Source organism: Mirounga leonina, unplaced genomic scaffold (assembly GCF_011800145.1).
Source record: "Mirounga leonina isolate KUSES-001 unplaced genomic scaffold, KU_Mleo_1.0 Mir_173, whole genome shotgun sequence".
Taxonomy (NCBI): domain Eukaryota; kingdom Metazoa; phylum Chordata; class Mammalia; order Carnivora; family Phocidae; genus Mirounga; species Mirounga leonina.
This window is the reverse complement of record NW_023270447.1, coordinates 40,491,357-40,517,217: the sequence shown is the minus strand read 5'-3', so window position 1 is coordinate 40,517,217 and position 25,861 is coordinate 40,491,357. Positions and strand designations below refer to the sequence as shown.

The 25,861-nt window shown below is 41.2% G+C and overlaps 1 protein-coding gene across 5 annotated transcripts in view; it reads left to right on the top strand.

Moving 5' to 3' along the window:
* Window positions 1–25,861, top strand: part of PDE4B (phosphodiesterase 4B) — a 187,286-nt gene that overhangs the window by 140,888 nt on the left and 20,537 nt on the right. For 3 of the 5 annotated variants that reach the window (XM_035018339.1, XM_035018342.1, XM_035018340.1), the window contains one exon: window positions 4,845–4,957. In XM_035018339.1, coding sequence (XP_034874230.1) covers window positions 4,845–4,957 — 113 coding nt within the window. Of the gene's footprint in view, window positions 1–4,457; window positions 4,474–4,534; window positions 4,587–4,844; window positions 4,958–25,861 lie in introns of those variants that run through there. The other 2 variants (XM_035018343.1, XM_035018341.1) reach the window with 2 other exon arrangements.

The following is a 25,861-nucleotide window of genomic DNA, read 5'->3' as shown; positions in this document are numbered from 1 at the left end:
CCTCTCTCTCTCTCTCTACACACACACACACACACACACACATTTCTGCTGGATTTGTGAGGGGGAAAAAAAACCTGGGGAAATTGGAATGTGGGCTAACTATTAGCTGAATTGGAAAACTGTTAAAACAGAAAAGGGGACATCATTGACTGAAAAAAAGAGTGTAACTCAATAGTTTGTATAATATGATCTCCATGCACATACATAGACATACGTGCACATTAATAATGGTGATCTTAGTAAAAATGTGACGTTCTTGTCATTTCAAATTTCTGCTTCTCTGTAATTTTCTCTAACATACCGATATCCCATCTGTAATCATACATGTGATATTTACAAAATGTGCACAATACTTAAAGGTCGACAGTGTGGTTTTGTGTGCATTCTCCTATTCTGCCTTCCCTGTGAGATTAGGGTAAGTCTTCTTCTTAACCCTCATTTTCCAGATAAAGAAATTTAGTCTCAGCCCACTCAGGTAACTTGCCTTAGGTCAGACACTGAAGCAAGAGGAAGGACCAGAACCATTCCAGCTCTTCTGAGTAAATACTGCACAGCCTCCCTGTACTACTCCCTGTGTTAGATACAGCAGAAAGGGGAAGAGACTCAAGAAGGTGACAACATTTAAGAAAGCAATTACACAATTTTAAATAGAAAATACCCAAGGGTAAGACACCACTTTAAATCAGCATTTTCAGGGATTCGTGCATTTTTCGTGCGAAGCTGAATCCTTTAGTTCATAGACCAAGATATGGTCTTGCCAGGAATCTTGCTCTAGTAATTTAACCTCTGACTTCTTGGCTTGTGCCTTAAGGTAAGTTGGAGATAATCATACCTCTTCAGTGGCTATCAGAGATGTCGCAAGGATAAATGAGTAGTGTGCTTAGAGCTCCTTTGAGAAGAGGACTTTATGAATGCCACATATTATTACCAGATTAATATTAACTATAATTATTTATCCATTCTCTCTTCCTGTTTCTCAGGGTCAAATGCAATACCTACCAGACTTACAAGAGGAAGTTAATCTCCCTTTGCCACTCTTGTTAGGGGGAAGGACACATAGGAGGTTGGTTCTCCTTGTCCCTCTGGAAATCTGTGACAGTAGGGTCAACCCCATGACCATACATGGTCCCATCACCTGCTCTTAGTCCCTTGAGACTTGCTTCTGTGGTATTAAGCATTGTTCCTTCTCAGAGCCAATTTTGCAAGACAGGAAATGACCATCTTCATGGACATGCAACCTGCGCAAGATGTAGAGTGGTTCCCACATCCAGCAGGGCCCCATCACTGCTGTCTTGAAACGTGAAATAATTTTATCTTTGATCTTGTGTTTGGAAGTGAAGTCTGAGGGGAAAATAGAGTATACTCCAGTGGCTTGGAGGCTGGGCTCATATGCTGCCCCACCTTTTTTTGGCTACTTGCCTGCCTCCCCTGGACGTGTTCTCAGCCATCTATTTCCCTGATCCCTGGCACCCCAGAACTCATCCAGAGTCCCTTACTCTTGCCATCCATTCCCAGAGGGGCCCTCGGTGCAGGTGCAGAGAGGGTCTGAGTTGGGCATGTGTGCCTTGCAAAGTCTCAGATGGGGCATGATAGCAGCCATCCCTGGCCTGGGCTGGCATGGCTGTACCATGGTAGACAAGGCTATGTCTTGGTGGGAGTGAGCCTCTTGTCCTACCCTGATCTAGGTATCTAGTATGCCCCAAAGCAGAGCTTGTGGCATCCTTAGGAGCCAACTATCTGCTGTGGAGTGAGGCATCAGTACTGTGGGGAAGGGAAATGTCCAACTTCCCCAGAGCCTGCCCCTGGCTGGGGCACAGCACATCAGTCTGGCAGCTGGTGGATAGGGGTACCCCAGTAACTTGTGACCTGTGTATTGCCCTAAGTCACCAGATACAGGGCTTGGGGGCCTGTGAGGGTCTGCACTCTCCTCATGGTATGCTTATGCCTGAGGGAACACAATATCCCTACTCCCAAATGCCAAGCCTCTGTGTTGTTTTGATTACCATTAATAGTTATGCTCCTATGTATTGATCATCTACTGAGAACTGGCTAACATACCAGAAGCTTTATATACTCTATCTCTAATCCCTTTATAACTTTATGAGATAAGTATTCTTATCCTTATTTTAAGATGTAGGAAATTGAGACCCAGGATCACACAGTAAAGGGTAGAAGAGAAACTCAAAATGCGTGAGTCTCACTCCAAAGCTTTCTTACTCTTTCCATAGTACTATAGATGCACCATCCAGCCTCTAGATAGCCAAGTAGTTGCAGGCTGCTTGGGCAGGCACTTTGGTCTCCATTCCTCTGCGAATTTACCGTGTATCCAGTAGGCACCTGATCTGGCTCTGGTGCTGGAGCCAGGAAGTTAGAGTGTGGAGGCCAGTCCTGAGCAGCACCGGTCCTTTCCTTTGTCTGTACCTAGAAGGAGCAGGAGTTCGATACCCATACACTCAGCCCACTGACATCTGTGCCTCCTGACTTAGTTACTGGGATAAGAAGGGTCTAAAATGGGACACAAAGCCTTGACTATAGATTAAGAATCTGAAAAGGAAAAATTCCTCATTAACTTCAACACTAACTTCAAAAACTTTCACTTAAGAAATATTGTAGCTGACCACAATAAGAAAGGGCAGTAGAGTAAGGGCCTGTCACATCCACTGGCCAGTCACGGGCATGTCACTACTATATCAATTCTAGGAGCTCTCCTGTGCTTGCTCTGGGTCATAGACCGTGAGTGAGCTGTGCAGGTAACCCTTCATTGGTGGATCTTTGCAAAGTCCTCCTTCCTAGTGCTTCTGCTGCCATAATTATTATATTTCCGTTGTCAACCCTGAGTGGAAATTGGATCCCTTTTTCTCCTCTCCATGAAGGAGAAATGGGATAGATCATCTTACAGTCGTTTTGCATATTGACCCATTCAAAAGGCTCAGAGCATCCTAGGTACCAAGAACCACAGGTTGTGATGCGGAAGACACCAAGGTAGTAAAGCCCAAGTAATCGGGAAGTGGTTGGACTTTTCCTTTGATATGAGGCTGGGAGTGGGATGGGAGAGTTTTGGCACTTCAGGAAAAGCTTCCTGGGAAGAAGTGGAAGGTGTTTTGGACACACTAGAGAGTAAGTGACAAGATTCTGCATGTTGAAGTAGCCCAGCAAGACTGAGGAGGAAAGGAGAGAAGGTATGTGTAAGGCTGGCTTGAAACGAGTGTTACTAAAAGCACGTCAATTCTTGTCTGCATATTTTTGAGGAGTGTGAAAAAAATGGAGGAAGTCACCTCCCGTGGTTTTGTGGCTTTTTAAATATGACATACAGGATATTGAATGTTAACCCCACATTATCCTGAGGTGTATGCATATTTGAGAGATTCTTTGAAATGTGCATCTGTGGACAAGGATCCCAGTCCCTTGGGGTCTCTCTTGTGCTAATTCTCTTTTCTGCTTCAAGTGTGAGGGTCACACACACAAAATGTCAAGTAATAATAAAAGGGTATGTGGTCTCCCTCGGATTTCTGTATGAACATGGGAAGAATGCATTCTAAACTTGACAGGAATGTATGAAGTCTTCTCTATAATAGAATTCCATACAAGATTTTTAATTTTATTAGTGCCTATTGTGTGCTTGCATTCCAGAAAGCTTGATGGAATTAATGAATGTTGTTCCTCTCAAAATCAGGCATGGATGCAGGAGAGTCTGACTGACTTTTATCACTGTCTATAGCATCATTCATTCATTCATTCATCCAGCATTTATAAAGTTAATTCAGTGTTTATTAACATAGAGTTCTTAAGTCAATACTCTGGAGTATTAGTTTAGACTCACAAACGTTTGGGTACGGAATGACATGTTGTGACCATTCAGAAGAGCTTTATTATCCAGCAAAAAAATATGATCTTAAAAACAATATTTTTTGAATGAACCACTAAGAAATACTTCCAGAAAGTCTTGAGTCCCACATCCACAAATCAAAGCCTCCTGGCTTTAATCGAAGTGAAAATCTGCAGTGTTCTCATCTGGCTCCACCTGAAAGTCCGGTTCAGAATTTCCCTGTGATCCTGGCAGTTGCAGAAGAGAAGTTTTAGCTTTGTTTAGTATAACAAGAGCTGCCTACTCTGGCCAATAAACGTGTTCATGTAAAACTCCAGTTTCTCTTAGACCCGCATCTTATCAGGGAAACCTCATTTTGCCTTTACTTAAAGGAGGGATTCAGAAGAGGGGAGGAATAGCTTACACCTCTTGCTTGTGTGGGTCAGTGTTTGCTGAGTTAAAAGTTACTCCAGCAGGCACACATTCCCCGGAATGAATGACTGCCTAGCCTTCCAACGTAACTGTCTGCCCCCCGCCCCTCCAAGTTTTCGACTGTGTGTTTCATTTAGAAGAAAAGCAAAATGAGAAAATGCTTTCCTCATTTCTCCTCCAGACTGCAAACACTCAGAAATGACATCACGCACCCTAAGAGCCCCAGGATGACTAAGGCAAGAGAGCCTGAGAAAACTCAACTGCTTCTGCCTTTAGTTTTAGGACACATGTATGCAGATGAGCTTCTAAGAGATGGTTCCCCGCCTCCTTCCTCAGAGGAAGTTTCTTGGTAGATCGCGGACACCTCATCCCCGCGGGGGGGCGGGGGGGGGGCGGTGAAAACTTGGCACCGGCCGTCCCAGGCAGAGCACCGCGGTGATTCGTTCTCCTGGTGGAGAGAGCTGGAAGGAAGGAGTCGGCGCGCAAATAATGAAGGAGCACGGGGCCACCTTCAGTAGCTCCGGGATCAGCGGCGGCAGCGGGGACTCGGCTATGCACAGCCTGCAGCCGCTCCAGCCTAACTACATGCCTGTGTGTTTGTTTGCAGAAGAATCTTATCAAAAATTAGCAATGGAGACGCTGGAGGAATTGGACTGGTGCTTAGACCAGCTAGAGACCATCCAGACCTACCGCTCTGTCAGTGAGATGGCTTCGAACAAGGTAAGAGATGACCGGTTTATTCTTGAAAGCTCCCCCGCTCCCCTGGGCTCCCCTGGCCTCTGCCTGAGGCAGAGGTGCATCCGAGGACGCCCGCGGTCAGAATGGGTTTGCTGAGCTGCCTCTGAAGATTCTGTCCCCAAGTGCCACACTTGGCTTGTGTCGGGATGCTACGGCAGAAGTTAAAAATCCTCCGTGTGCTTTAATTCCCAGCAACCAAAGTTCTTTGTTAATTGATGTAGTTGGGAGTATGTTTAAGGTGAGAGGTGCTTATAAGGCTTATTTGTGTACAAATGAAAATCCTTTTTTTAAAAAAACAATTATCAGTAAGATGACATCTGAATGAATTCACAGGGTAAAGTGGATAACATGTTGCATTGCAATCAGGTGAGAGACACCTTTTTTTTTTTTTTTTTTTTGGACAAGAAATTAACGTGACCTCCATAGATCAGTGAAGAGAGTGGTTTGCTCTGAAGTTTTATAAATTCTGAAATTCTTCTCAGAAGGACATTCTGGGATTTCCTAACATTCCTTTTGTGATGCTGGCATGACCTGAGATAAAAAAAAAAAAGAAACAATATACTTTATCTCCAAAAAAGAAAGTTATTTTCTAAAAGTTTGCTGCTTTTCAAAGTAGAATTATTTGAAATTAAGTTCCACCCGTACTGCAAAGAAATAGTTTTGTTTACAATCCCCAGACAAAACTTAGTATGGAAGTTTTAATTATCTATCATTATATCATTTGTTTAATTAACGCCTGGATTTAGAGTGCTAATTTATGTAGTGAGAGTTGTTGCTTTTTGTTTGTTTGTTTCCCCCCCTTGGAGAATGTTAACTTTATAAATATATATGATGTGTGTGCATATATGTATATACTTACTGCTTCGTTTTTAATGGAAAACCTTAACATTGTACCCTTATAAGTACACACTTTAAGAATGCCCAATCATCCTAGCCTGAGGTATTGTCTTACTGTCTTATGGTTTGGGGGCTGGGAAAAGATTTTGCTCCACACCTGCCAACGTGCCCTTTCCAGCCCCAAGGTTCACTAGGGAATGTGTGTCCCTCCTCCCTCTTTCCTGGGGTTAAAAGTATCGCCTTCCTATCAAGGCTTACTGGCTCTTGCTCAAAGGATCTGAGCAGAGGGAGCATTGTGTCCTTAGGAGGTTTTGAAGGGGGCTAGGGGTGGGGGGATAGACTCTTCTTATTCTTGTTTATTGCTTAACGAAAGGGCAAAAAATGAAATAAGTCTCTTTCTCAAATTTTAGTTTAGATTCAAGTTGGAAAAAAGAAGAAAAGTTTTGAGATTAACTGTTTACTGACTTTTTTTCTGAAGTTCTCAATTGAAATGGGATTTTCCAGGCTGTTGAAAATCTCAACCAACTGCTTCCCCATGAGGAGGGCTTAACTGTGTAACTTCTCCAAACCACACTGGATTCCAAGTAGAAAGATTTTCACACATGCTTTAGCCTACTTTGGAGCATTAACGGATCCTCTATTTACTGCATGTTGTGAGCATTGATACCCACAGGAGATGTAGATCCAATATTTAAGGGTAGTTTTTCAGCAGGTTTCACCATAAAAGACATGCTGAACTTTCTTCTTCAGTTGCTAAGATAAAGTAGCCAACTAACTACAGGGGAGAAAAAGAATTCTCATTGAGAAACTGCAAATTGTCATTATTTTTCATTTTGAGTGTTGATGCCTTGTAGATTCTAACCAGGTTTGTGTCTGGAGTGCTGAAATTAAACATCGTCTGTTTTGCAAATTTATTTAAAAAACTTTTCATATTCAGTGTAATGGTCAATAAGGCTCTGAGACCAAGGACTATGTAGGTCCTAGTGAGAATTCCAATCACTTCAGGCTTCCGCTCCTCCTTTATGGTGTCCTGTGCAGGAAGCAATGAAAGTTGAATAGAGCTAACCCTAAAGAGAGGGCTAAACCTTAACGCTGACACAGTTAGCTTAAGTAGAAGGCATGCACCTATTTTCTACACCTACAGTGGAAAGGTTGTAGGGCAAAGCAATTGTCCAGTGGATGAATAGTGCTCAACTGACAGCTCAAGTCAGTTGCATTTGTAAAAGATCTCGTTCTCTTTTTACTTAGCAACCATGTTTCCCCCCAGAATCTTGATTATCTAGATAATTGTTTCATAAATAAAGCTTAATCCATGGCACATGTAACATAATATAATAAGAATATTTTTGTGGCCACCAAAAAGAAATTGATCTATATCAGTTTTGGGGGGGGAACTTAATTATTTGTGGTAAAAATACAGTCCTGCATTTAATTTCAAATGTGGTTGAAATTATTTGAACATTCCTTCCAAGTCACCATTTAAAAATATAATTGACGTGGGGTTTGGGCTAGGATTGCCTTTTGCCCTTAGCAAAGTGTTAACTTTGAGGCTGTTGAGTCCCTAGAAGAATGTCACTCTGCCTGTTTCAAGGACTTGTCAGTGGGCTCTAGGTAGTAAGGAAATTTAATAATTTTTCTTCTGCCTTTGTTTCCCACATCATCACCATCATCATCATTATCATCACTACTATGTAGTTGTATCTGCTCATCTTCTGTTTCCCCTCACTGAACAAAGGAGCCATGGCAAATCTCTGAGTTACAAACTTGGAAGTGAGTCTGAAGATGTTCCATATAGGAAGTATGTGAAAAGCATGGGCTTTGGAGTCAAAAGATCATGGTTCAAATCCTATCTCTATCATTTACTAGCTACTTGACCTCGGCTAACTTAACTAACTGTTCTAAGGCTTAATTTTCTCATCTGGAAAACAGGGATAAAAGTGATACCTACTTTACTGGGTCACTGTGAAGATTAAATGAGATAATGAGTCTGAAACGCTCCACAAGGCACCTGCTGGGTAGTAAAGATTCAATAAATGATGACTTCTTAATAACATCCACTACATCTCTGCAAACATTATATGCCCTTAGTTTTGATCAACTGGGTGATTTACTGAGTTTTTACCTACTCAACAGTGGTGATGGGAAAGCCAATGTTTTGCGTGGGGGGTGTTTGGGACCTTGTGAATGGTAGAGAGTTGACTGTGCCCAGTGGAGGAAAAGCAAGCAGTCTTTCATATTTACCCCATCTGGGTAAGGTTGTGTGTTTATTGTTTTTCCTCAACCCTTTTATATTTTGAAGAAAACTGTGACTCAGATTATAACTGGTTTTCCCAAGTATGTTTCAGAGCCTGAGAGATAAGGAACTGTTCTGTGACCTATAGAAACCTAGTCTCCTCCTGGGCCCCAGTTTCTTAATGCTGGCCACAGGCCAAATGGAATTCCAGGATCACAGAGAAAGATGCAGCCAGGTGGATTAATACTGTAGGTTATTTTTCCCTGAGAATTACAAGATGAAATAAATTCAGCAGTTTTACGAGGTAATGACATTGTTTTGCAAGATGAAAAGGATGTCGAGTGAACCTTCCGCCAGCAGCCCAAGTTCAGTTAGACGTGTTAGAACTGTTTTCTGTAACGACAGATTGCCTTCTTAGACTTGCTCATTAATTTTTGTTTCAACTTTCATCGCCTACTGAATTAGAATTGTCTTACACCTCAGCGAAATGCATCAGAGCATGAGCTCCTCAGTGGCCAAACAGTTAGATGTTTTCAAAACAGGATGCTTTGGCTCTGCATTATAAAAAGAGGAACGGAAAGAGAAACAGTATAGCAAGGAAGAAAGCAAATAGCCTCAGCAGGATCCCCAGCCCAGCAACGGCATAAACACTGACCTGTCTTCCTGACCTTCACTGTGGCTCAGTTCCTGACCCCGTGTCACCAAAGCCAACCGACGTCATTGGAGGAGGATAGGAGGAATGGCGCAGCTGCTGTGCGGGTGACTAGAATTTCCTGTCTCCTTCCTGACAGACTCAGTCAGAAGAGTACAGAGTTGCAACAACAGTGGCTGAGGAAGGACTGGCACAAAACAACCCCAGGGAGGCGTAGTGGTGACTGACAAGGACAGGGAGCTTCTACTGAGAAAGAGTCTCTCGCCTAAACTTTTCAGGTGAAAGTGTCAAAGGCGTCATTTGTACCCAGCATGTTGAAGGTTTTTTCTTTTTTTTAAAAGATTTTTTATTTATTTGACAGAGAGAGATACAGCGAGAGAGGGAACACAAGCAGCGGGAGTGGGAGAGGGAGAAGCAGGCTTCCTGCCAAGCAGGGAGCCCGATGTGGGGCTCGATCCCAGGACCCTGGGACCATGACCTGAGCCAAAGGCAGACGCTTAACAACTGAGCCACCCAGGCGCCCCATGTTGAAGGTTTTTTCAAAAGATGAACGTGCTGTGGTATTCAGCGAGGAGCTGTGTTCAAGCAACTTGTCACTGTCCCAACTTCCGCCACAAACACTCTCCATTCTCCTGTTCTTTCTTGACTAGCTTTGCCCTGGGGCTGTTTTATGTGTAGGACAAAGGTTTGGGGCCCTCTCCGTGAAAATGGATGTTTCATTGTTGAAAAGAGCAGTCCTGCATAATATCAGTAGTCTCTTTAGAATGAAGCCTCAGGACCTAGCACTTCAGTCCATGTTTGCTAAGGAAACCTATAAGATAAGAACGGGAGATAGAAGATCCTTTTTCTTTGAAGGTATCATGAAGTCAACTGCAGATACCATCACAGGGGAAGTGAGTCCTTCTGGCTACACAGGTTTATTTTTCCGGTTCTTCAGGTGTGTCTGTACTGGAGTATTGAAAGTAAAGGCAAATAATTGCCTGCGCTCTTGGGTGAGAAGGAAAAAACTCATACGATTCTACCAGCCTGGAGCCACTTGGGACTCAAGCTGCGTGATACTGGAATGTGATCATGATGGGCAGTTTGCCCTGCACTTGCGAGTCATTTTCTATCTAACTGAATAATAGATAAGTAAGGGAAATGTTGGGTCCAGCAGAACCAAAAAAGAAATAGATCTTCTTGGTCAACAGATTCATCTCAGAGCTATGTCAGAAAGATGATAGGCAGGTGACCAATCATTGGAGGGGATTACTTCTACTTTTGCCCAAGGTTAAATGACAGGACTAGAGCATTCTCACCCTTAGGGCAAGAGGGGTCCTTTTCCTGGACTCTTTGCTTTAAGAGAGCCTTAGCCTGGGCTGTTCCTCCAGCTGCGCTCTGCTTCAGGAGGTGAGGAGCCGGGACGGGGGGTGGGGGGGCCCAGGGGCAGCTGTGGTGCCCGTTCCAGACCATACTGCATCCACTGGACCCCCTACATTCTCTGCCCAATGGTTCTGGACCCTGTTCCGGGACCTGTGCAGGCCTCTTTCCTGGATGTGCTGCCGGGACTCATGCCCTTAGGCCCAAAGAGTAGCCAAGAGGCGGCAGTTGGGCTTGGAAGAAGTGTGTGGGAGGAGCTTGGACAGGCAGGTGGTAGCAGAGGGTATACAAAGGCCTGCGCATGAGTTCCTTGGGGGAAGAAATGGGACAGGATGCGGTCCCGGAGCTAGGTCCCCCTGCACTGCCATAACCAAGGAACTCAAGAATTCGTACTTCACGCTGCCCTTCCGAGCTGCTAGGAAGGGATGTCTGTTGAGGTAGGAGTGTTGGAGCTCGCTTTATATCTTTATTCAGACATATGTATGTGGCCCCTCAAGTGTTAAAGGTGAGCTGGATTCGAGGGAAGAATGGAAGGAAAATCAGTTCTGACAGCCAGGTGGGGCGCTTGAACATTTTCGATCCAACTCTTCTCTCTTCACTCTCAGATTTATATAGAACTGGAGGCAGTAGGGGTGCCTGGGTGGCTCAGTCGTTAGGCATCTGCCTTCAGCTCAGGTCATGATCCCAGGGTCCTGGGATCGAGCCCCGCATCGGGCTCTCTGCACCGCGGGAAGCCTGCTTCTCCCTCTCCCACTCCCCCTGCTTGTGTTCCCTCTCTCGCTGTGTCTTTCTGTCAAAGAAAAAAATATATATATTAAAAAAAAAAAAAAAGAACTGGAGGGAGCAAAGGGAAAAGAGCCTAGGTAGACTAAGCCATGAGTTTGAAGTCTAGCTCTGCCTCCATTTAGGAATATGATCTTAAACAGTTAATTCATTTGGAATTTTTGCCTTTCTTTATGTACAAAACAAAAGAATTGGAGAAGACTGTTTCCATGGTCTCCGGCAGCTCTCGCATTTATTGTTGGGACAGGAAGCATCAACAGCCAAACTACTTTTACAGGTGTTACTATCTGCGAAGATATGGTACTAAGCCCCTTACCTACATTCTGTCATGAATACTCTCAGCAACTCTTGGAAATACATACTATTATTATCTCCATTCTGTAGTAAAGTGAGGTTTGAAGAGTTGTATTACATTGCCTAAAGTAAAGAAGAGAGCAGGATTCACACCCAGGGCCATCTGACTCATCATCAATGATCCCGATGGCACAGATAAATATAGAAACAGAGAGGTATTTAATAACTTTTACAAGGGAATTTTGTCATCTCTGGGAAGTCTTATTCGTCTGACTCTGGTCATCATTGCTTGTTTAGGTCTGGTTCAGAATCCTAATCTGCAGTTACCATATTCGGGGCCTCCAGACCAGCCATTAATAACCTTAAACTCAGTCTTCCCAGCTGGGAAGCAGTGTCTGTTAACAGATAAGAGGGAGGAGAATAACCGTAGTTATAGAAGATGGTTGTAAAGCACTCATCAAAATGTAAATAACAGTATTAAACTAATCTGCTGCCATTTATGGGCCTGTTTGCTAAATTCAGGATCTATTTGTGCTCCCAAATTCTCTAACGTGGCCTAAGAGAAGACAGTGAAGTTTTGTTTAAAAGACAACCAACCCCCAAATTCCCTTTTTACCCCCCTCCCCAACATAAAAAGAAAACAGAGAGAGGCTGTTCTTTTTTTGAAAGTTATCATCCAAAAAATTGGGGCAATTTCATCATACATTATGTCCTTTCTAATACATGCCCCAAGACCATGAAACAGAGGAGGAATGCTTCAGTAGCAATAATTAATACAGGGAAATTTCCTAGCGGTAAGATATAGACTGTCTGCATTAGACTTTGTCTTCCAACAAAGAAGAAAGAGAAGATTAAGCTGTTTGTTTATCTGGCATTATTTCAGTTACTCTTTCTGTGACAAAATAAGTTGTATTATTGAGAGCGTAACTGAGTGTTCTAAGTTCTACTCTTTGAAAACTTTAGTGCTTTGTAAGAAGTTTGATTTTTAATCTACTTTTCTTAATTTAAATATTTTTCATTGATATTTACAGAACCATTTCCTTCACTGAGTTCTAATCCATTCACCCCAGTCTTTCTACTGCTTTACTTGAAAGGCCCCAGGTGACCAAATCTCTAAAAATAAAATAGGAGTGAGGTCAGGGCACATTACCTTTGATTGTTGCACCCCTGGCTAGCTGGTAAGACAAGATTATATTATCAAAATCTGATAAATAAGTCATTTTAAGGGGACCCTTTCTCTCCATATAAAAAAAAAATCTGACAACTATGTTTGGAGTATCAAATATAAATCCAGAACACTAGTTGTAAAAAATAGAATAACAGTATTTTAATGGAATAGACGTCTGTTTCACATTTTTTTATACTTCTTTCTTACCTTTTATTTTTCTTTTCAAATGTGTCCTAATCTAAAAGGCTTCCAAAATTGGTGCCATTGCTCTCTATGGAAGAAAAACCAAGGGTGGAGCTTAGTCTTGTGCTATTCTTCCCAAAATTTGCCTTCTGAGCAAAAGCGTGCTCAGCAAGTGGAGATACATCAGCTTTCTGAAAGCCAGGACTTACCAAACCAAAGCTACGAGGGCAGACTTGTGCCGCAGTCAATAGATTTCACGCTCTGGAAGGCACTATGCCAACAGGGATGTGCGTCCTAGCACATCCCTCCACTTGAGCATTTTTCAGGGACCTGCCAGCCCTCTGTGTCTTGCCCATTTGTACGTGATGTTTCCCTCAACTGGTGCCAAACTGTTTAGTCTCCTGGATATTTTACTGTAACTTCCTTTGTTTGATTTACTTTAAAGTAGCCAAGTGTTTCCACAAAGAAAGGACAGTTAAATTATTTAGAAATGAAGAAGACAGTAAAACTTCTGTTTCTTTTGTTTCTGTTTTGGGAAGTGCCTGATAATCTTCTTCTCTTTAAGAAGTACCTGATAGTCTTTTTCTTTTTATGGAGCAGCATTTAAAGGCTATAAATCATGCATTTCTGCTCATCAGTCCTGTGTTTCTGTCTGCTAATTACTTGTAGTTTAAAAATGTACCACTTTTGAAACCTAAAACCTTCAGAAATTGAAGTTTAGTGAATTTATTAAAAATAAATTTCATCTTCACGGCTTAATTTCACTTCTTTATATTTTTTAGCTGCTCAAAATATGGTGATCTTGAAAATGTTCATTAAAAACTTTAAATGGCCAAGTTCCTTTCACTCTTTGTTAACAGCATAGTGCATAATGTTATAACCTTCAGCTATTGTAAAAAGGAAATTTGAGCACAGATACTGGTCATAAAAGTGATTAAACCATTTTAAAAAATGTAGATTTAGGACAAGAGTTTTTGTCATTTGCCATCTAAAGGTAAATTTTAATTACTTGTTTTTGAATGGAAAACAGTAAAAAGAGAAGTTGTCATTAAATAAAAATACCTTTCCAACTCAACCATATAGGCTGTGCGTTAAAGCTGATCAGACAGGGTGAAGTGAAGTGGTAATTTGGTGACCATGTAGTGTCTTTGGTCAGTACGGATGGTGAAAGTTGATAAGTCAAGCCAGAAGAAAGATCGAAATATATTCTTTCCAGTTATAGTGTCACATGGCTGTATTAAACAAAATCCTAGAACTTTAAACCCAGTAGGGAACCGTAGATATCATAGATTTGAAGACCTTGTTTTATAGATGAGGATGATAAAAATTGAGGATTAAATATCTAATGTACTCCAAAGATCTTTGTAAAATGTAAAACACAATCTAAATGAAATATAATTTCATTATGACATGACTTTTCCAGAGTCACAAGGTTAATTAGTGGAAGATTAAGGTAGTAAGATACGGGTCTGATTACAAATCCCATTTGCTGTTCATCTTCAGCAAAAATCTGATTACACTTAAGAAAGACATGGCACGGTCCCTCTATTAGTTGCATTGATTTTTAACCTTCTCATTGTCCTTCTCATTACCTTTCTTGGGTAAAAGCTATACATGTCTTAATCACTTCAAGTAAAGAGAACTAATTTAGTATTCCTGAAAATTGTGTGCTCAAAATCCAGAAGGATATAGTTGGAATGAGTTACTTTAAATGCTTTTGGCATTGCTGGTTTTTTTTTTTTTTTTCACTTTTTGCTGTTTTAACTTCTGAATCAAAATACATGTATATATCATCAAAATATATGTATACTATCAGGAAAGAAAATCTCGTTTTACAAAGGCAGCCAGGATTAACATTTTTATCCTCACATAATCGAAATAATACTCAAGTTTTAGTAGCTCCAGTTGATCAAACGGTAGACTTCCAACTTCCTCTCTTCCCTTGGTGTCAGAAGATCTATAGAAAACCTGGCTTAAGAATAGAAGTAAGAGGGTGCCTGGGTGGCTCAGTTGGTTAAGCGACTACCTTCGGCTCAGGTCATGATCCTGGAGTCCCCGGATCGAGTCCCGCATCGGGCTCCCTGCTCGGCGGGGAGTCTGCTTCTCCCTCTGACCCTCCCCCCTCTCATGTGCTCTCTCTCATTCTCTCTCTCTCAAATAAATAAATAAAATCTTAAAAAAAAAAAAAAGAATAGAAGTAAGAGTTTTATGATAACTTGAGAATGAAGAAATACAGACCTTTACCCCCTTTCTTGGCATTCCATTGCCTTAAAGACTTCCCTTTGGCTCAAATACATCATCAGGCCTATACTATGAACCTACTCCTGGTATGCCACACTTCTTGGCTTTCTTTTTTTGAAATCTTCACTTAGGTACCCTGACTTTGATCAGATTTTCATAAATCATCCTCTTACCTAGCTTACTGGTTAATATCATAACTAATATTTTAGTTCTCTGAGGTTTCTTTATGTCTACTCCAGATGGCAAGCTCTTGAGGCCTGTAATCGGGTCTCGAATGTTTCAAGAACCCATGTATGCTCAGAGTGGTAAGACCAAAAATTATCAGAGTCATAGGTCTGTTTCAGTCTAATGGTCAGGAGAAAAGCGAAAAACAAATGAAGGCTTTGTCAGTTGGTGGCACTTGATTTGGGGTTTGTCCTATTCTAAAAAGCTCTCTGAAATTCTTCTTGATTTGGTCGTTTAAGAAATGTGTTGACATGAGGACTTTTGATGGCTACTAGGACAGGTAATGACTTTGCTACTAGATAACAGCATGATATTAAAGATGGAAATATTTTTTAGTATTTTCAAAAAATTTAAATTTAAATTCATGGCACATGCTGAGACTATCCAGTGGTAATATGAATTTGGGGTATACTCTTGCATGCCCACTTGATTGTGAAAAGCTAGGGACTCTGATAGATCACTAATGAATGGTCTCCAACTGCTGCTGTAGATGTCCCACTCATAGCCCAGACAGGTCAGTTTAGCCAGCCAGATGCTACCCATCTACCCAGCTGAGAGGGCACAGTGCCCTCCCTGCCTCAGCCCCTTATCCATTTGATTGCTATCGCTGGTTCCATTCTGTAACTGAGTCGGAATGATTTAAATATATCCGCATTTACTTGGCCAAGTCCAGTACATCATTTATGTTTGTGACAGGGTGAGCTGTCACTGAATTTTTCCCTCCTGTATTTTAACACACTCAGGATCTAGTTGCACAAAATTAATTTGCATCTTTCTTACCCATTGCATGGAAGGTTACCTGATAATATCTCATCAGGATTTACCAGTATGATTTTTAAAATATTTTTAAATCAGTATAATTTAATTTCAAAGAATTTATCTAATTTTGATTACAATAATTAAAAATATTCTTTTGTTAATACTCTCCTTCTATATGTTCATGGTATTAAGATAAATTCATTATCTAATGCTGCATTGTAGATGGGGCATAGAATAATTTTCAAACTAAGAAAGGCCATACATTGCTTTTCAAGAAACACCTTTCAGAGCCCTTAGTAAATCCTAAGTAGGAGCCTTGCCAAAAATAAATATAAACATGAACCCCTGGACAGGAATGGGTTCTTTTCCTTTAAAGCAAGAGAATATATTGGGTTAAAATGAGTAAAATATGAGCCCTTTTTCATAAAGGTAATAAAAGAGGAGGCAATATTAATGAGGAAGAACTCAGGAAAGATTTTTCTGTTTTGATCACTGCTTTTCAAATCTAGCCCTGCGATCCACGACTGCATTTCCCAGAGAACTCTGATTCTGCCTGAGGGAACATTAGTTATGGAGTGATGTAGGGATTTTTAAGGCCTCTTTCTTCACTTTAAAGCTTATTTGCTCTCAAAGTTCCCTATGGTCCTGGGATAGAGCATTAAATAAAGGGCCACTTTCTCTAAGTGTATAGCTGTTTGTTATTTTTGTGTTGCCCAGATCCAAGGTAGCAAGGTAAGGAAACAGACCTGAAGAGGGCTTTCCTGCTTACCCAGAGCTCTCCCTATGTGATCTCATTCTGATGCTCATCAGGAGGAAAGTATTACTATATCCCCTTTCAGTGTGAAACAGGATGCAAGAGACATTACTGTTTTGTCCAAGCCCTTCAGCTACTCACTGCTGATGCCCTAGAATCAAATCTTGTTATTTTTGCTCCAAAGTCAAATGATATAAAAATAAAAATTAAAGGGAAATCCACAGGCCAATTTGTTATATTCTTATATGACTTGGTAACAAAACATGTAATTATATAGAATTTGAAAGCTAGAGCTCAATCCAGGTCCCTTCTTATTTTTCAGGCCTCAGTTTAGATGTTACCGCTTTGGAGAGAACTTCTCTAATTATCCTAACCCAGTACCTTGTGGGTTTTACAGTTGGCTCTCACAAATTTATGATTTTGATTTTCTGTTGTGGAACTTAGTTTTTACTCATCTCCTCTCTTAGACTGTAAGGTTATTGGGGACATGAATTGTGTCTACCTTGTTCGCCATAGTGGTCCCAGCATTTAGAATACCTCTAGACACATGGTAGACATTCAAATAAATATCCCTTGCATGAGGCTTAGAAATGTAATCTAATTTGTCCACAACCAATGATGTTGTTAGTGGCAAATCCATTAGAACCCAGGAATCCTGTTTCCTATTGCACTACACCGTGCTCCGTGCAGGTGCTTGCCACGCCCAGTTCATTTTTCTAATTGTTCCGTTGAATGAAAAACTCCCATCTGGTTTGCAGTGACTCTTCAAACTACCCTCAGAAGCTGCAAAAGCTTGCTCCTGAGCCTTCTCCCAAATTCAGAGTCAGACACTAGAGAACAAAGCCATCAGGGTCAAACGCTCTTCCTATGAACAAAAACGTGAAGCACATCGCTGTTGTTTGGTTCAGCATTGGGGCATTTGGTTTACCTTTTTCTTGGAAAGTCTGCATCCTGTGGCCAAGGATCTAAGCCCTTCAGAGACTGGCGATGTACACTCAGCTGGGAACATGTTTATGAGCACATGTTGTGTCTGAAACTCAGCCACTCAAAATATCTGTTTTGTCTGGAGTGTAGCCGTTTAGTCATTCTGTCATTGTCTGGTTATATTTTTTGTTCCTGACATATTGCTGATACTCCTCTCACTGCTCTCCTAGCCACATATTCAATTAATTCAGATGTGTTACTGGACGGACCTCAGCTGTGGCAACCTGAGCAAAATGAATATTTGGTGCAGTTATCCTTGTGTCAGGCAACTTGTGCCCATTCGTGGCTTTTGTTCATACACGAAGAGCTCCAAAGTCTCTTAATTTGAGGAAATTGGCTAAGTCATGGAATCATGAATGGATAGAGTTAGCAACAGCGAGACATCTCAGAATACACTTTTTTTTTAATGATATAGTTTTAACACCAGGCTGTTTTGAGTTATGGTTTCATTTGACGGGTTTCATCTATCTTTCTGGCAATTCTGGTTTACACGCCTTAGACTGGTGAATAATCTAAACGTCAACCAGAGAGCCAGAACTTCTATGAGTAACTTATGTGTCATGTAATCAAAATGACATAGTACTGCGTCACATCAACAGTAGCATATTGTGGGAATTCTGTAGTTAATTATACCAGCTACTTTCTTTCTTTTTTTTTTTTAAAGATTTTATTTATTTATTTGACAGAGACAGCGAGAGAGGGAACACAGCAGGGGGAGTGGGAGAGGGAGAAGCAGGAGAGGGAGAAGCAGGCTTCCTGCCGAGCAGGGAGCCCCATGTGGGGCTCGATCCCAGGACCCTGGGATCATGACCTGAGCCGAAGGCAGACACCTAACGACTGAGCCACCCAGGCACCCCTATACCAGCTACTTTCAACAAGAAGAAGAGTTTAGATGCCAGAGAGCCAGCTGAAAGCTCCACCCAAATGCAAACCCATGTGAAGACCGGACCATAAGCTCAGATTCTTTTAAAAATCAGAGACAAAACCGGGCGCCTGGGTGGCTCAGTCAGTTGAGCATCTGACCCTTGATTTCGGCTCAGGTCATGATCTCAGGGTCATGAGATCGAGCCCTGAGATGGCTCCACACTGGGAGTGGAACCTGCTTGAGATTCCCTTTCTCCCTCTGCCCTACTTCCCCACTCTCTTAAATTAAATTAAATTCAGAGACAAAACTGAGAAATAAAACATCAGCTTCAAGTATAAATCTTGTGGGATAAAGGACAAGTACTACAGACACTTTGCCAATCCCTTTACATATATTATTTCTAACTTTCCCATTTTAAAGTTGGAAAAACTTAGTCTCTGAGAGGTTCAGTGACTTGCCAAGTTTCTCAGATGAGTATTTTATTTCCAGACTCAGCTGGATGCTCATCTGATCTGATGGCATGCTAGTATGATGTTGAGTTTGCTGTTAGAGTCCTCTCTATGCTGTTAGATCTCCCTGGGAAGGCCAACTATAACCAGAACCCCCTCTACGTCATGTATGACCTACACCTCCAACTCTGAAACTACTTTTATAAGCCTTCCATGAACCGACAAACTATACGTCCTGGGGTGCATTGTTGTGCAGAGCACTCATCCATCTATTTTAAATTGTGGGAGCTAATAATAAGAAAATGAAATGCACGATATAATTTTTTATAGAATAAAATTAGATAAGATCACTGTTTTCATCCTTTATAGTTTAAAAATATGTTCTAGCCTCCACCATGTGGCAGATTCTTCTCAATTCTAGTGTAGGGAGTACCAAAATGCCAAAACAGATAACGTATATGTTTTCAGGGAATCAAATGATATGTCTCTGTAGCCCGTGGGTTTCCTTTATTGATTAGATGGTCCCTAGAGTTGATCTTATAAATTTCCAGCCCTGGGAAACTGTTAATCCAGAAGCAGTGATTTCCACAGCAGGCTTTGAAGCATCACATTGTCTCTTATCTCAAAGGGTATGTGAACATAGTTAGGAATAATCAGTATAATTAATATTAACCACAATACATATCACATGATGTATTTAAAGGGGTAGAGTAGTAATCTCAAAAACAAGCTGTGGTAGATTTTTGTAGCTGCAAAAATATCGAGAATTCTAATAAGGTAATATTTATTTTAAACAAAATTTTAAACAACCGAGATGTTATAGAATAAAATTGGAAATCAGTTCTTAAGGAGAATCATGACCAATGCTTTTGGGGTTATGAAAAGAAAGCACATGTTTGGGGGGTGGTTTTTCTGTTCTGTGTCAATGGCTTTCAAGTCAGATCTGAAGGTCTTGAGGCATAGGTCTTGTTTTTAGCTAGTCAGTAGAGGACACTAGACTGGATGGGCTGTGGGTCTGATCCATGGTTAAGATTTCTAATTTAAAAAATATAATAAGTTGTAGAACTTCTGGCCATGAAATGGTCCAACAGAAACCTTAGTCTTCTGCTTTGGAATCACCTTAACACCCCATGGCCTTAGAACCGGCCTTAGAAGCTTGAGGTTAAATATTAGCCATTATGCACAGAAAAAAATGATAGATTGCTTAAGTGCAAAAACAAAAGGGTAACTAAATAGTGTACCTTGATTCCTTGCCTTTTCTCAGTTGCTGCAGTGATTTATGTTATCTGCTGAAGAAAGGCCTTTGCTATCTTTCTCAGGCCAGCACCCCAGATTTGCCAACATACCTCTTTTTTTTTTTTTTTTTGCAATCTATTTCTATTAACAGCCAGATTAAAAGAAAAGACTCAAATACATAAAATGAAATTGTGAAGCTCCAGTAACAGATGCAGTGTTGCTGGGTTTCTCAGCAGAAGGGAAGACCTCTGTCAAAAAGAACAAGTGTGAACATTTTCAATTATCTAAAAATATACAATACCTCTAAACCTGACACAATGTGAGTATATGATTTTGAAATCCAATCTCTTTATGGGATATTTGGGACATGAAATTTCTAGAACACACTTATACTAAAAAATGTTGTTTATCTAAAATTTCAATACATCTTTGAATATAAATATAGTATCTATTTAATTGTGTCACTGCAGCAACTTTTGGAATTAAGGGAATGTTAAGTCATGAGAAGTTTCTCGAAACATTCTTAAGGGAATTAGTTTGGGTGTAGGAGAGGTCAATTTTTTAGTGTCCCAATAATGTGTGCCATATCTCTTCTTGAAAAGTTTCAGAAATTCTAAGAAAAATGGACAGCGGCAAAGAGCATAGATAGATAGGTAGGAAGAAACACCTAATAATTTTGAGGGCTGTTCAAGACCTACAGTCAAGTTGTAGAGTGTTGTATTTAAATTCTTTTGGTTTTTTGTTTTGTTTTGTTTTGTTTTCTTGTTTTTCAATTCTGTGTATGAAAACACTAATGGTCTGTCCCTCTTCGACTTTTAAAATGTCACCGGAGCAGGTAACTTGTCCTTTAAGCAGCAAGTGGAGTTTATTCAATTTTAGCTTCATCATAAATTCCAATGTTTTGTTGCAGAATATGCCAGAGAAGTCCTTGCTTGTTTTTCAATCTATATTTGTTGTGGATTACTACATCACTGGGCAGTTGAGAAGAGAATCACTCAATTCTGGTGTGTTTAGATGAATTTTGTTCTGATGTATCACATGGGCAGTTAGGATGACCTAACTTTATTCCCTGATGTACCAACGATGTGCTCCAGATACTCACACAGCAGAGCTTGTTTTCTGGGATGGAGCACCATGGAACTATGGTGTCTAGTGTAGTAGATGTTAATGGACAACGAATGGCATGTTCTCCCATCCTGATTCCTGTTACCAACTCACTCAATTCAGTTTCATTTCCCTCTCAAATATGATAAGCAGGTCATTAACGCAACTGTGACATCAAGTTTCAAAGAGATGATAGACAGGGAAAGATCAAAAGGAAACAAGAGATGGGACCCTCACTGTCAGATGATCTGAAATGTGAAGAATTGTGGAAATCGTGAGTTTGATAAAGGGTTCTAGAGAAAGTACAGTATATCCCTGTTTTTTTGTTTACATCAGATATTGCAAAGAAAAGTGTAGGTGCTTAGCAATTAGAGTTCTCCACTTCTTTGGGTCTTCTTTCCATGTGAAAATAAGGGTATGAAAGAAGCAATGTTTTGGAATCAGAAAGAACCTTCAAAATTAACCATTTTATAACTAAAGAAACTGTGCCCATCGCTAAAACAACCTGAGTCCCCAAAAGTCAATTTATCTTACCCAAGATCACGCATGGAGCTTGTGCCAGAACTGAGACAGAGACGAGCCCTCCTGACGCGCATGTTGCCCTGAGCTGTGCACCTTCCCTGAGCTGTTGTAACTCCCTCTACCTCCGCTAGCATTCGGAGGAAGAATTTTCAGCCCCTTTGCTTTCCTGATGCCCAGGAATTCTGATTAAGTTGTGACTAACAAAGTGTAAAATATGAGTCAAAATGCAGTCCCTAATAAAGTCATTGTGACTTTAATGACTTGGGCAGTTGTTTCATACTGCGAAAACAGGAAGGTCCCACACAATAAGGCGCCTGTCTCCCAGATGGGCTCCTGCGTAGACGGCCACCCACAAGGGTAACTGCTGAAGCTGTCTTCCTCTCTTTGGCTCCTTTTTTTTTTTTTTCTTTATTTTTCTTTTCTTTTCTTTTTTTTTAAATCCACACAGTTTTCACCTACTGACTTCAGCGTGAGGTTATCAATGAGAGGAAAGTGCCCGTTTATCTAGTTTTTGATGGGCTGAAGATACAGTGGGTCACTAAAGATTCACTCCTCGGTGACATCCAGGTCACCCCCTCACAAGCCCAGATGAGTCTTAAAAGTAGCTGTTCTATGGGCTTGATACTAGCCCCTCGTATGACTACTCTTCTGAATTGTTTTATTCTTAGAAATATAAAACTACCAGGTTTTAGAACTGGGAGCAATCTCTGAGATCCTCCTCCACGCCTCCCGTGTGGTTAGTGTAGCTAAGACCTCTTTACCAAGAGAGCTCCTAAGTTGCTTGTGGATCTTTGCACAAAGCTCAAACCAGTCCTCTCATGAGAAAGCTAGAAGAATGAGGAAGTGTTCCATCGTTTCACAAAAAAAACTGGCTCAGAAGAAAATAATCTCTGTATGTAGCACTGAAGGTAAAGGAAAATTGAAGCCATAAAACACAATGTTCATATCAAGTGTAATTGAATTTCGGATTGGCTACTCTATATTTTAAATGACTTCCCACTATTAAAGATAGCCTGTCCAAAAACATTCGCGTGTGATTTTACAGAGAAGATATATTCGAGGCAAGCAAGATTAAAGCACTTATAGAGAATGATATCCTGGTCCATTTTCAAAAAAGAACTGCAGTTTCTAGCAGTGTTCACAAATCTGGTGGCGGGCATCAGCTTAAGGAAGCATTGAAGGAATTTGTGTTACTAAGGGTCCATTCACAAATTTTCCTCATCTGTACTCAAAAGGGGCTTGGGCCATTTCCTCTGGGGACATTATTTCTAGGTAGGCTCTAACAGAGTTTTCTTGTGAAGGCAGATTCTTAACAGAAAAATAGGATCTGTGTACGTTAGGTAGTAAAGACATATTTATCTTTGAAATAGTGTGCTCCTATTTGTGCATTTCTCTACTGCATTTGACAAAATAAATAATGTCCATTCCCTTTCAATCCCATAACTGCTTGGGACACGGTTTCACTTAGGAGCTATTTTACCTTCGTATCTAGACTGAACACCCAACCTTGCAAGAGATGGCAAGAGTCTTAGAATATCAAACTCTGGAGACATTATAAATGCTTCTTTTCCATTGTTGGTGACTTATTCTTACAGACTGAAGCATTTCCCATTCGGGGTGTTTTTCTCAGTAGTATTGAGAGTGTTTTGTTTTCTGGGAAATATCAGTTGCTGGTAAGTATTGTGTCCAGTCTATAGGAGACGGCCAGGGAACTTGTCATAGAATCATGACAGGTGCAGGTTGGAAGGCTGAGAGCCGAAAACCATGCATCATTTTCATTTAAATATGAGAGGTGAGGTGACTTCAAAGGGCTGTGGGTGAGAGCTGACTGTGACAGTCAGGATTTGTCCACTACATTGTGGCTATCTCTGGCTCCACAGAAACAATTCTCATATGGGGGTCTGACCCTGAAAATCCAACTAAGCCAAATAGTCCAACTGTCTCCTCCGCCTTAACCTCAAACACAGTTCCTATCTCTTCCACCTCTTGGTGTGTTTCATCACATAGGCCAGCACTAATCATACTGATTGTCCTCTACATTTGCTAGAATGGAAAAGAAAAGATGCTCCCGTCTGCTGCCCAGCATAAGTGGGCCCTTCATAAATGCTTTTGGATGAGAGCAGTGATGGCCTCGGTCAGTGTGGTTGGGCCTTCCCTTATGGAGGAGGAAAACCAATGGTTGTTGCTAAGCAGCGTTTTAGGATTGGGTCAGTTTCTGACCCTGAGTGACCTCTGTATGCATACTTCATCATGATATGTTCTTTATGGTCACCTTAGCATGACTTGGCTTTTTGGTGGCATTGCTATGCCCGTAGCAACAGACTCACAGGAGAGCAATTTAGGCATGAACAGGAGGGAGGTGGTATTCATCTGTCACTATTTATATAGCTTACTGCTTCTGTAATCAATGCAGGAAAGATGAGGAGTTTGGCTTCTTCTCAGCCTTGTAGCTGAGAGCCACTTGCCCTGCTCCCATGTTGGGACTGAATGACACTGTATCCCAACAGGATTTTTGTGGCCATGGGAGGTCTTAGAATGAAAGGAAGGAGAAAAGTCTTTCCCTTCCTAGCCTTTTATTATTGAATTTCTACCTGCTTCTCTATTCTGAGCACAGGAGCCAATATGACTAATAAAGAACTGGCCCCACTCTCTCCAGACTATTAAAACTGTTGTGGTCAGGCGCCTGGGTGGCTCAGTTGGTTAAGTGACTGCCTTCGGCTCAGGTCATGATCCCGGAGTCCTGGGATAGAGTCCCGCATCGGGCTCCCTGCTCAGCGGGGAGTCTGCTTCTCCCTCTGCCCCTCCCCCCTCATGCTCTCTCCATCTCATTCTCTCTCTCAAATAAATTAAAAAAAAAAAAACAAAAAAAACTGTTGTGGTCAACTAACATGCCCTAATATATCTGACTATTCCTACTAGGATGAGAGCTGATTAAAAGAGTGTTTGTTTGGTTTTGTTTTGTTTTTTGTTTTTGTTGGTTTTCTTGGTGTTTTTTGTTTTTCTTTTACTTCTCTATCTTTAATGCTTTGCCTGGCATAGTTTAGATGTTCAAAAAATATTTATCAAATACCTGATAAAATGGTTTTATTTGAACTAGTGCAAACCTGATTGACTCCAAAATCTTCCTAAATATTTTACCGACCAAAGGAACCAAAATGAGGATGGAGCGTTTGAATGTTACATTTGGCTAAGTCTTATGCAGAGACATAATTAAAGAAATCATTGGTCTCTGCTTTTTTTCCAAGATATTTTTGCAGTGCTCCAAGTACAGTTTCCCTCTTTGCCAAAATTTAGCTGATCAATCAGAGCATACACACCTGTCTTTTCCGGCTTCTAAGTCTTTAGTGTAAGTGCCTGACTTTTGAGAAGTAAAAATGAGAGGCCCCTATGACCAAGCAGGTTTGTCTTGAAAAATAAATAATTTGGAACTTACGCGGTTCACCTGGAGTTCAAAACTGCATAGAGGTTCCATCAGTAAAACACACTAGCCGAGACAATTGATCTGGACATCCCTGGTTATTGTTACTGACATAGTGTGTCATGGGAAAACACACAGACGCAAGCAGGGTTCCCCCAGAACCTCTCCGAGGACAATGCATTGTGCAGTGAGCCAGCAGGCAACAATGCTAAGCTGCGTTGCCTTCAGCTAGAAAGGCTGGTCTCCTGGGCTCAGGCAGTGGCACGACGGGGGCTTGGATGCTTGAAGTGAAGCCATTGTTGGTGCAGGATGCTCATTTGAAAGGATAAAGCCTCACAGGAAAGGGAGCCAATTGCGTGTGGGGGCTGTTGCCATGGTGCTTTGCTCTGGCTTTAACATGCTGTACTTGAACTTCTGAGAGTCCAAGGGTGGGGTAACGGAGAGAAGGGAGAAGGAGGGGAGTGGGATGGGCCTGGGAAGCTCTGCGGTGGGACTCTCCTCTTCGCCTTTCCTCTTGCCTGTGCCCTCTGAGGCTGACAAGGAAAAGGGGGCGGGGGGGTGGCAGGAGGGAGGGAGAGAGATTGAGTCTACAGGAAGGGAATGACTTTTCTCAACATGCCCTAGATTGCTAAAATGAAATAAAATTTAGTTTAACTCCTAAATATTACTAACATGAATTAGATGTTTAACACTCAAATACCAAAGCAGCGTAATCCTTCATAACCCAGATAATTCACCCTTCATGCAGCAAATGACAGCTTACATTTCCTAACACATTCTGGATCCTAGATCGAAAGGTCGAACGTGTTTAATTCACTTG